This window comes from Bos indicus, chromosome 9, assembly GCF_029378745.1.
Source record: "Bos indicus isolate NIAB-ARS_2022 breed Sahiwal x Tharparkar chromosome 9, NIAB-ARS_B.indTharparkar_mat_pri_1.0, whole genome shotgun sequence".
NCBI lineage: Eukaryota > Metazoa > Chordata > Mammalia > Artiodactyla > Bovidae > Bos > Bos indicus.
In genome coordinates, this window is record NC_091768.1 from 25,651,990 (window position 1) to 25,664,645 (window position 12,656).

Genomic DNA, 12,656 nt, shown 5'->3' on the forward strand with positions numbered 1-12,656 from the left:
CACAAAGGTACTTTTGATACTTGCACAAAGGCCGAGTATGGCTATTTAGTTTCTGGAACTTCCTTTGGTTTCTGACCGCCTTACCTTTCTTCATCTGATTATAATGCTAAAAATAGGTTAGGCATCTTAAGAAGGTGAACCTCAGCTTTCTTTTCTGGTTTAAGAGATTCTTAATGCCTTCCTCAAAAGGAAAGTATTTCTTTTATTAGTCCTGTTTCATATGCCTCTCAAACTTTAAAAGGATTTAAGGAAAGGGAAATCAAATGAAGGCTGATAATACCTCTCACAAGAGTTCAGGATTTCCCTGGTGGTTTGTCACATGAGGGTGTATCTAAGTCACTTTCAACAGTGGTGAGACATTTGGCTGCCCTCTCCCATCTACGTCTTTTGATGTAGCCTCATGAACTGAGGAACTGGGAAGGAAAGAACACTGTCTGAAGTCTTCATCTTCAGGGGCTAGGAGACAGGATGTTAAAGAAAATTGATCAGAGGGTCAGGTGTCTCTCATGGAAGTTAGGAAGTAGGTCAAGAGAGAGATATTAAAAAGAAAGTCACTATTCAAAGAACAACTAGTATTAAGAACAGAGAAACTAGCAACAGAGCCAGGAGTTGTCTCTAGTAAGTGTAACAGGAGCAGCTTTCATGAACTGAATAGGAGTGTAGGTACGGGGAACAAAGAGGGAATTTCCAAGGTAGCAATAAAAACATGAGCACTCAACCTTACTTATTTAGTCTTGGTTATTTCACCATCCTCTCACGCAAGTGAGCGCTTTAGCATGCAATAAATACTTGCTGAATGAATCCTCAGGAAAGAAAATCACATTGAATGCATGAATTCCTTTATTGAAAATATTGGGCTAGCACTGCATTACATACACTCAGTATCCATAAATGAAGGGCCACGCATGTCTGATTGGACAATACTGTTTTAAATAGAGAACACAGCATCTGAATATGCTCTCACAAGTATAATATCATGGACTAAACTAGGTAAGAGTGAACTATATGCAAAATGACCATTTTGTTAATAGCATATGGTTGCAAATGGCATAAATGGTAAACGTGATCATACTGAGACATTCCTGGAATCTCACACAGGCACATTATATAACAAGCAGATTAATAAGGTTCAACTGCTGATAAGTTGTTAATGACGAGTTTGCAATAGAACTTGGGTGAAAGTACACCCAGGCTACAGATTTAAGATTTTATAGCATTCAAAGAAACTTGTATGGGATGTGAGTGGAGTAAAATAATTGTTGATCTGACAGGAGGCCACATAGCAATTTGTTTGTTCTCTTTTATAAATAGTCTAAAGTAAGAGAATAAGCTAGAGGAAGTATTCCGCCAGCTTAAAGCCAACATTCTAAGCACTGTTTACATGTTTAAAATGCAGGTCTATCAACTACTACTTTCTATTAATTTTTCCTTTCAAAGATCACTGGAAATGTAATTGATGACAGACAACTTTCTCAGCTTTGGCTATTACTTGACATTTTTTTCCATTAGCAGTCTTTGGCTTTTGTAAAAGTTTGACAATCAATAATATTTGTTAAAATTTTAACAAGGTTTTATTATTAACTTTCATAAAAGAGTGTTTAATGATATGAAAGTGAGTTGATATTTAAAAACTGCTTTTTACTTTTTATTCCAATTGTGGTATAAATGCATTTCTTTGCATTTAATTTTTTTCAAATAAAAGAGTGTAGAAACCAAGACAATTGGGATAATGGACACTTTTCATTTGATATAAAATATACAGAAATTAAAACATTCAGTCTCATTTAAAACAGAGGCCTGTTAATGTAAAAACTTGGGGAAAATTATGCAAAAAATCCAATAAAAATACAATTTCTGTTACTAACACAAGAGATTTTATAAGAAGCAAAACATTTCTTTTCAACAGCAGGGTTCTAAATCCAGGATCATAAAAGTATACATTACTGTAAATATCAATTTATGACTGTGAGAAATGGCTTATTCTTCTTTACACAATTATGTTCAGGGTAAATAACTAAAAATGTACCTTTTCAATGACAAAATGGAAAGATGGCCTACAACAGTCAAATCAATAAACATTGATTATGAGTTTTTAAAAATTCAGAATTGTGTTTGTGTATATATATATGTGTGTGTATATATATGGACATTAAGCAGCACATACATATACAGATCACCCTAAACAATCAGGGCAAAAAAAATTTAATATAAAACTATATAAATCAAATGGATTTGTTGCCAAAACAGCACAAAATGTATGCATTTCTTTACTTCAAGATTTGACACATTAAAAGAAAAAAATTGCCAACACATTTCAAATAATATACTAGAAATAATAAATAAAACAGTTTTTAAAAATCATATATTCCCTTTAAGTGCTGTGCACTTTCAATTTTTCTAAATGAGACTAAACTTTTCAATGGCAAACAATAGTATGCTGTACATTTTGGTAATGAAAATTATGTTGATAAATATACAAGGAATGTATATACTTCTACAGTATTTTCTTTTTCACAGTTACCAAAAATAAAAATTGCATTCAACTCACATCTATAAATATTCTGACTCCTCACTCTATGGGTTTGAAGAAAGTGAGAGTATAAAGTCTTTCAACGATCCGAACTTCAAATTCTTTCTTCATCGTCTGCCTTCCACATGTACCTTTCAGAATCTCTCTGCAATGTAATTGCGCTCTGAGATGATGGCAGAAAGAAAGCACTATGATGGGATGAGGCAGTCTGAGCTGGGGCTTCGTCTTCCAGCTAGCTTTAGCAGGGCTGACCGAACCCAGTCTTTTTAAATGTTCTATTTTAAGGCAGTCTAAATTTCACTCGAATGTCCATACCTCGAGGTCTTGAACTATGAAGTCTTCCTTTTTGGAAAGAATATCATTATTAAAAGTGCTGCAGGAGTTGCTTCGTCCATGGTATAAGTCGGCATCTAACCATAAGCCAAATCGTCCCCTAAAAAGGTTAAAAAAGCAAAATGGTGAAAACATCTCAATTTTATGTAGACGCTTTCCATCCTCCCTTGTCCCAACTTCTTTCTTTTATGCTATAGTCAAAACCCTAAACTGCTTATAAAACATTTCCTGTATTTCATTTATATGACCTGTCTTTCAGGTGGTCCCTCATTTGGACACATAAATAAGTCATTTTATCTTCGATTCTTAGTGTCATGTGTTAGACCACACTGTCCTAAATAATCGACTAACTACACATGGACTAACTACAATCAGCTGACACCAAAGTTTCAGTTACCTGGATTAAAACAGACCCACTCTGGTTAAATAGTAAATAACAACAAAAACCTTACCCTCCACCACCAAGTTCCAAAGAACTTATGTCTCCATTGATAAAGTATGAGTTTTCTCCACTCCACTTAAAGACCTTAGGTAGAAACACAAGACAAAGAGAGATCAGACATTTCAATCTGGAGAATTAGCAAAGAGGGAGGGGACCACCCACAGGCTGAGGAAGCTCCTGACTTCTAGCTAGACCTTTCCCACACCAGGATGAGCTCTCCGAAGGGGTTACAAGGCAGGAAAGATCTCTCGCACACATGTTGGTTCTGACCTGCAATTCCACCCTGGATCTCAGAAGTTCATGCAAAAGTTCCCAAGGCCCAGGAAGGGAACCAAGCGGGTTTCTGTGCTGTGGTCATGAAGTGCTGAGCAGGCTAGAGTGAGGCCAAGTGAGGTTATGGGATGGGACCATCTACCGCTCCAACCACAGCCCCCGACATCTAGCCCCAGCCACCCCCCTGACACCACGACACTAGGCCGTCAGTATTCCTTCCATCTAGGTACCTTGAAATGGGGGCTAAATGTGTAGAGAAAAGTTTCGCCTGTGCCATAATAGTGATCACTGAACTTGAAAGGATGAGTCGCATATGCTCCAAAGATCTGTCAAAAGAAAACAGAAATGTTAGCAGCTTTTGAACACAAACCTCTCAAAGAAAGCCCTTCTGAAATATTTTAGCATAATCCTATTCTGAGGTCTCATTATATCTCTTTCAGCAAGATTATTATGAAGAGCATTACTAAGTCAGAGTTTCTAAGTAAAAAAGACCACCAATCAACAAATAAAATGTCCCTGGTTCTTATTAGTACCCAAGGGGCTCAGAGAACTTATCGGTCAAAGGTCAGCAATTGCTTCAATTTAAAAAGACTTCCAAAGTCCACTGTAGAGAAAAAAGTCTTCTAGTGAATACAGGTCACAGACTGGAACATTAAACAACTACAACATACATCTTGCTCACAGAAATGAGTGGTTGAGAGAGTGAGAGCCTGTCTCTGACGTGTTTTATAAGTAGAATCATGGTCAGATATTTCCCCAGAGAAAATAAATTTTCCTCTCCCTTAATTCATAAAAATGAGTTTTCAATATGCTTAACAGAACTGCATCCTTGACGTGACTGATCCAATACTCAGTTCAAAATGATTTTAAAGAAAAAAGTAACAATTCCATAATACTATGGGCTTTCAAGGTGGTTTAGATGTATCCGAATCAATGATTTTGTCTATTTTTTCTTGTTGGGGTTGGAAGGAGCAGTGTTTTCAGAATGACCATCCCACTGCTTCAGCCTCTTATCCTCCTCAGGTCCCAACCAGTACTTGGAGGGGTGAAGACTGGTAAAAACGAGCATACATATTCTGGAACAGTCCCTAGGTGATTCTGATATATCTTCTCCAAATTCCACTTGAGAAACAAAGCTTCAAATGGAGTCTATCTGGAAAATGTCTTATAATTTTTCAAAATAATTTAAATCTGATTATTATCATCATGGAATCTCTGCTTCAGTTCCTAGCTCCTTGAAATACTAAAAATTAGGCAGAGTAGAAGTCTCAAAACTTTCTAACCCCTGTTCCTCATACCAAAATCTCTCCATAGAGCTGCTAAGAACAAAGAAAAATCAGTAACAAATTTTCTTAGCAATCATAGAAATTTGTTTAAGCACTGGAGATAGGATGATACTAAGAAATGACTGTTAATTTTTTGGATATACAGCATTATGGTTATGTAAGAAAACATTCATTTTATTTTTTATATTAGTTTATTTAGAAATAAGTTATATAATATGTACATAATTGTATTGTTGGGTCTACAGCATCTAAAAATTTAATATATTTGATAATAATAGAACAAAGGAATCCAGGGAGGGGGAGGAAGATAGCCAGAAGTGGTAAAAGGAAGGTTAATATGACAAAACCTATAAACGCATAATTGCTCTCCTTCTCTCAGCTTTCTTAGTAGATAAAAATTACACAACTATATAAATAACACTTTATTGTTGACTTTGTAATATATATATCAATGTTATACCCAAAATTACTATAGAAAGTGGAAAGATGTAATAGAACAATATAGGAGTAACATTTCTATACCTCACTGGAATAAGTTAGTATAAATCAGACTCTGTTACCTGATGATTGCTCTATTATTTTCCACAGTGCCTTGTGGTATAAATTACTCCATGGTAATTCTCACTCAATTATATTTAGGCCCCTTTGCCACAGTAGTTTCCTTGGCCAGTCTATGTAATTTATCCTGACTCCAGGAAGGCTCTCCTCAGCTGTCTCTCGCCCTGGTTCTCTCTAGAAGGTCTATAGCTTAGTCTGCTTCCTTCATGGAGCTGCTGCTGCTGCTGCTAAGTCACTTCAGTCGTGTCTGACTCTGAGCGACCCCATAGATGGCAGCCCACCAGGCTCCCCCATCCCCGGGATTCTCCAGGCAAGAATACTGGAGTTGGCTGCCATTTCCTTCTCGAATGCATGAAAGTGAAAAGTCAAAGTGAAGTTGCTCAGTCATGTCCGACTCTGCACGACCTCACAGACTGCAGCCTACCAGGCTCCTCTGTCCGTGGGATTTTCCAGGCAAGAGCACTGGAGTGGGGTGCCATTGCCTTCTCCTAGCCTCCTCTTAATTGTTTACCACCAAATTTTTATTGTTTTCTAGACTTCCCTTTAGCTTAAACTCCCCCCACGTTTTTCTAAATAGTCAGGTCTTTTGGGGAAAGCTTCTGAACTGTATGTTTTGTTTTTTTTCTTTTTCAACTCTACAATATTGTATTGGTTTTGCCATATATCAACATGAATCCACCACAGGTATACTTGTGTTCCCCATCCTGAACTCTCCTCTCTCCTCCCTCCCCGTACCATCCCTCTGGGTCGTCCCAGTGCGTCAGCCCCAAGCATCCAGTATCCTGCATCGAACCTGGACTGGCCACTCGTTTCATATATGATATTATACATGTTTCAATGCCATTCTCCCAAATCATCCCACCCTCTCCCTCTCCCACAGAGTCCAAAAGACTGTTCTATACATCAGTGTCTCTTTTGCTGTCTCGTATACAGGGTTATATGAACTGTATGTTTTATGGTCTGCCCATTCACCTGGAGCTGGGAGCTAGGGACTCGGCTTTGGAGCTGGGAGGTGGATAGTGGTTCGCTTTTCTTAAAGGCACAATCCTGTTTTATGAGCAGAGTGCTGGGCAGGGGCAGTAGTGACTGGTCTTGGCTCCCTTCTCTTACGTGTAACTTCTGCTCTGTGCTGAAGAAAGGGCAGTAGAGATCCCTGTATTCTCAGCCTGCGGCGCTGAAGGTAGACCAACCGTCCTCCGAGAAGGGGCCGGTAAGGGGAAGAGCGCCCCCTACCTCCAGGCCGCCCTTGCCTGCAATTCAGCCTCTGAAGCTGAATGGTGGGTTCAGTTCAGTTCAGTTGCTCAGTCGTGTCCAACTCTTTGCGACCCCATGAATCGCAGCACGCCAGGCCTCCCTGTCCATCACCAACTCCCGGACTTCACTCAGACTCACGTCCATCGAGTCAGTGATGCCATCCAGCCATCTCATCCTCTGTCGTCCCCTTCTCCTCCTGCCCCCAATCCCTCCCAGCATCAGAGTCTTTTCCAATGAGTCAACTCTTCGCATGAGGTGGCCAAAGTACTGGAGTTTCAGCTTTAGCATCATTCCTTCCAAAGAAATCCCAGGGCTGATCTCCTTCAGAACGGACTAGTTGGATCTCCTTGCAGTCCAAGGGACTCTCAAGAGTCTTCTCCAACACCACAGTTCAAAAGCATCAATGCTTCGGCGCTCAGCCTTCTTCACAGTCCAACTCTCACATCCATACATGACCAGAGGAAAAAGCATAGCCTTGACTAGACGAACCTTCGTTGGCAAAGTAATGTCTCTGCTTTTGAATATGCTATCTAGGTTGGTCATAACTTTCCTTCCAAGGAGTAAGCATCTTTTAATTTCATGGCTGGTGGGTAGGGGATAAGAAATTCTGAGGACCTGCCTGGGAGCTTGGGTTGATGGATCCTCATCTTCTTGTCCAAGCGTGCCCAGAACGAAGCCTGTGTCTGAACAGTGACTGGGGTCGGGGGGAAGGGGGGTCGGCAACAAGTGCCACAGAATCTCACTGTTATTGCCGAGATTTACCAGATACTCTTTAACTGAATTTTCACTTGCCGTATGCCCTTAGGACAATATCCAGAGACTAAGTGATTATTGTTTTTATAATTCCCATCAGTAATGGCTGTTTCACTGGGGATTGGTTCTGTAGAATTCCTCATGCCTGCCAGTCTGCATATATAATGCTTTTATATTAGAATTGTATATGGTTCATTTCCAGATAAATGTACAGATGTTGTGCTATCATGTTCCCAAACACAGTGGAGCTGCACCCTTGCCTTGGGGGTAGATGGAATGGGGAAAGCAGAGTTAGTGTCCAGCTGCCTTCAAATAACACAAATGCCTTCAGTAAGATAACACCTCAGAGACAAATAGTGTAATCTTCAGGAATAGGCAGGCCTCCTTTACATACCTTCTGATAGGAAGCTGAGTAAAACCATGCATCACCAAAACCTGCTCTGTGAGGCCAACAGATTTCCTAACAAGTTTGCTATCTATTAGTAACTTAACAGGAGAACTAATCTATACGTACAGTGCAGGTTTGTGTATGGTCTAACACTATCTAGCCCCATCTCATCTAAAACATAGCACCTAACTTTGAAAACATTTCACTAAATCTCCAAGTAAATTCCATTTTAAATCTTTGTTGTTGTTATTTAAATTTTTTTTACCTTGCCTCTCTCTACTATTCAGCTTGGACTATGATTAAATAAAGTGTTCTCAATCTGTAAATAACAGTAGTAACAGTGATAATAGCTAAACCATTCCCCACAACTCTTAATCTATAATTATACTGTAACCCACTCACAGGAAAGATCACAGTCAAGACAGACAGTGCCTTTAGCACCACCATCACTCATTTTTCCCAAGACAGATTATGGCAGCAAAAATCTATTTCCCCTAAACTGATCCTAATTATATGGCTTCTCAGCAAGCTCCTTAATGTTTAATAGTGCCCCACACCTAACAGACACTCATGCATTTTCTGAACGGATGCATAAATAAATGGTTGTCAAGTAAACTCAGCTTCCAAATGCCAGAAATAGAGAATAATGATATCTACATCTTAAAAGAGCAAAGAAATTTCTTCTTGCTATAATACAGACCAAATTGAAATGGTCTTGAAAGATGAAAAAGCAGACTTGAAAGATTTCTTCCTTTCGTAATGCAGAAGTCGGCCTAGATGGTATAGAAAAGAAACCTGGACAGATTCCACCCAAACTCCCAGCTGACTGAGCCAAGAATTATTAGTGTAGGGTAGATGGGAGTAATATCTATTAACAGATTTCATCAGGGCCTCCAAGACCAAGAGGGATGAAACAGAGATGAAAGTGAGAGAGATGAAAGTGTAATAAGCAATGGCCCAGGGCATTTTCTCCTGTTTCGTAACAACTGGGCCCGTAAGGCACAACACATCATGTGCCTAAGCGGCTCTCCATCTCAGGAGCTACGCATACAAGGTTGGTGGGCACGGCCTCAGCCACCTGAAAAGAGTTCTGGGATGGCACTGAAACTTCTTTCCACAGCTATCTCCAAATCTGGACTTGAATTCTTCCACCGTCTCCAGTTTTAGCTTGCAGGATATCCCTGTAGCTTCCTACTCTATGATGAGAACAGGGAAAAATGATGTGACTGTACTTGGAGACATGCTCCATTTTCTTTTTTAGAGATGCACTCTGAAGTAAGTAGGGGTAAAACAACATAATAATTGGGGATTTACTTCAATTCTTCAGGAAAGAAAAGAACCAAGTGTCTGTGGCAAAATCCTGCTAACTGCGCGGTCTGGCTGATCGAGTTCATTGTATCCGTCTCTCTCCTGTCGCATAGGTTTGAGAAACTTCATTGAAAAAATGTTTCTCTATAAGAGGAACAAGCCTCACCTGATTATCCATATCTTTGATGACCAATAGTACAGGACTGTCTAGTGCTGCTGACTTCCGGTAGAGAGTTTTCAAGCTGGTCCCATGCTCTAGCGTGCTGTACGCGAGTCTCCATGGATAGCCCTGCACCCTTGCTGGAAGGCGTCGGGCCAGCTGTGAATCCAAGGATGGAGATGTAAATATTACAGGCTGCCTGAAAATCATCACGCATGAACTTGTAGCACCAAACAGATGCCTGTGGCTCAAACTCAAAAATCACATGACTTTCCACATTGTTCCCATTTACTCGAGCAAATATTGCCACTATAAACTGAGAAGGCAAAACCATCATTGCCTGACACTGTTTACCTTGGCAGGGATGCTCCCCAGAGCATGTATTCCCTCTCAGGGATGATACTGAAGGGTTACTGTGCCACTGTACATTTGAAGATAGAGCACCAAGCTTGATTAAGAGGTATGAATTAGACTCGTGCTGTCTTCTGTACACTTCAACCTTTCTTTCACTGAGTACTTTACCAGCTGATCTTTCTAAACTTGCCAAGGCTCAGAGCTGTTACTGACAACTGAAGAGTCTCACCAAACTGAGCACAAGAAAGCATGGGTATTTTATGCCAGTAATCAGACAGTTTGTCCTCCTTGCACTTGTATTTTTCACTAACTTTAATATTTACCTTGATTTTGGCTGTCATGGGGCTTCCCAAGCGGTGCTAGTGGTAAAGAACACACTTGGCAATGCAGAAGACATAAGAGATGCAGGTTTGATCCCTGGGTTGGGAAGATCCCCTAGAGGAGGGCATGGCAACCCACTCCAGTATTCTCGCCTAGAGAATACCATGAACAGAGAAGCCTGGAGGGTCACAGTCCATAGGGTTGCACACGACTGAAGTGACTTAGCACAGTAGCTGTCATAAATATCAATAATGCATATCTTTTAAAAAATACAAACAATGGAGGCTATGTAAATTGTTGAAGTCCTCAGAATGCTTGGCATAGTTCTAGAATCAGCATGAACTCTGTCTCTGTAACTGCTTGGTCAAGTCACTCAGCTTTACGGGCCATCACAGACGCTTTTATAAATTGAGGGACTTGAACTTGGTGATTCTTTAAGGTCTCTGAATTTCAGTTTCTAAGAAGATTGATGGGGGAAGTACAAGAGGTCCCTTCCTAAAGTTCAACCTCAAACATATAGAATTTCATGAAAATGGAATTAAGAGATGCTCAGGAAATAGAAACTAAACCAAACAAACAAAACTAAGAGAAAGGGAAGTTTTTCCTAGTAGTAATAGATGGTTTTCATAAAGCAAGTTGTCTACTTGCTATGTGACGTTTACTGAGCCTGATCAATTAAAACCATTGGAACTCTGAGATAAATGATCCTTTTAAAATATGTTAGGACTATAATAGGACACTTTAAACATTATTCTGAAGACAAGAAATGGTTTTTTGCTCAGGTCTCGGGAAATGGATGTAAGGTGTCTGGCCAAGTCCTCCTTCTCCCAAGAGGGTGGCAGGGACACTGTCTTTCTGAAACAGGGGGCCTTGGTCAGGCTGCTGGGGTTTTCCTTTAAAACTGTACTCACTCTCCACCCCAAGTGAGAAGAGCAAATGGTTTCAAGGTCTGGAAGGCCCCTACCATCATCCCCAGGGAGAACCCACCTGCTCGATGTGCATGTTCTCCAGAAGTGCGCTGTGGGGCTGCAGGGTCGGCAGGGCGGCCTCGTCCTCATCTTCGTAGTAGCTGCACGTGCTCTTCCTGCGTTTTGCCTCCTCGACCGTGATGATCTGAAACAGAGAAGCCAGGTAAACCAAGAAAAATGATATTCTGGCTTTTCCTTCACCTGCTATTAACAAAAAGGACCTCAGGTACACGATTGCCTGTAACCGGTAGGTTTAGCAGCAGGACATACATTGAGCCAAGACTCCTGGGGGGAACGGCTAATTATAATCTTGATTTCAGAGAAAATGCAGAATTTAACGCAGTGTGGCTGCAACACTTAATATGAACAAATTAAGTCACAAGTTTTCCAGTTTCGTTACTCTCGGCCATCAGGTAAGAATTATGTATACTTTCACAAGTGATTCATACCCTTGAAATGCCCTGAATGATTCTCCAGTAGCCTGCATCTAAATTTGAATTATTAAGGGGGTAATTAGAGATCATACTACGAGTAAGTCTTCTATAAATAGGGAAATTGGGAAGATTAAGGATAGCTTTTTAATCAAGACTCCTAACATTTCCTCTCAAGGCCAGGCACATAGCAACCAACAAGCAATCATAGCAACAGTGAATGATAAACATCTATGGAAAATAACAAAACAAAGAGGCATCAAGCTTTAGTCTAGATTATGTTACAATTCTTTATGGACAGTTCAGAAGCCATCAAAGCAGTATTTCCTTCAAAGCTGAGAACAGAAGCACGATGTTGGCACACACCGTTTATTTCATCGTAAATACACTTGTTAAGTACCAGGTTCGAATCTTTTTGCTTCTCTGAAAATCTGGATAAGTCACCAAATTATTTTGAAATTGAAGGGTATAGAGAGAAGGTAACTAATATACTAAAATACCTGAGTACAATGGAATGATTTTTGCATTATAGAGAAAAAGCACTTACGTTACCTTAGTGAAAAGTTGCCAGATAGTGACTACTCAGTTTCCAGAATGCTGTCACCTGAGCCTGATTTATTGGCCCTTAAATTTTTATCATTTTCTAAGGGGCATTTACTTAAAGAACACACTGTCAAAGAATCACAAATTCAGCATTTTAAATGTGTAGGTAAAGTTTAAAAATAAAATTTAAAAATAAATAAATAAATAAATGTGTTAGGTAAAGCACATGTTTGGGGGGACCTCTGCATTTAGCACAAGTACAAAATGGGGCTGCAGAATGAAAAAATAAAGTGTGGAATTTTGACTCCAAAGGGAAAGGGCAAACCACACTGGTGTCTCTCTCCAAAGTGAATAAAAGATCTGCTCTGGCTGAGAGAGCAGCCTGATCCTTTCTAATTAGAAAGCGTTTCAAAACATATGAGTGGCAGAGCGCAGAGGGTCCTCGGCCACCTGATAAGCTATCAGGACGCCAACATACCTTCACAAAAGGCTCTTGGTCCGGTCTGGCACAATAGAAAATCTGAATGTCTGGAGGCAGTCTTCGGACTCGCATCGTGAAGGGGTGGGAACCGCCTGTTTGCTCTCTGAGGAGGAACAGGTTTTTTGCCTGTCTGCCTCCACAGCACTGTTACAGCCACGGGGAGCTACGACTCCTTATGCAGTATCTAGTTTCCTGCATGACTGAGTTTCTGTTTCCCTTAGCAGAGCGTTCAATATTTCTACAGGAACACACCCAAATTAGGATTTCGAGCAA

The 12,656-nt window shown here is 40.2% G+C and overlaps 1 protein-coding gene across 6 annotated transcripts in view; it reads right to left on the minus strand.

The window, feature by feature from the left end:
• Positions 1-822: 822 nt before the first annotated feature.
• The window catches only part of NCOA7 (nuclear receptor coactivator 7), a 161,615-nt gene continuing 149,781 nt past the window's right edge, over positions 823-12,656 (minus strand). For 5 of the 6 annotated variants that reach the window (XM_019967114.2, XM_070795832.1, XM_019967113.2 and 2 more), the window contains 5 exons: positions 10,948-11,073; positions 9,292-9,444; positions 3,809-3,904; positions 3,316-3,389; positions 823-2,963 (listed from right to left, as the gene is read on the minus strand). In XM_019967114.2, coding sequence (XP_019822673.2) covers positions 2,828-2,963; positions 3,316-3,389; positions 3,809-3,904; positions 9,292-9,444; positions 10,948-11,073 — 585 coding nt within the window. In that variant the 3' untranslated portion in view covers positions 823-2,827. Of the gene's footprint in view, positions 2,964-3,315; positions 3,390-3,808; positions 3,905-9,291; positions 9,445-10,947; positions 11,074-12,380; positions 12,595-12,656 lie in introns of those variants that run through there. The other variant, XM_019967117.2, reaches the window with a different exon arrangement.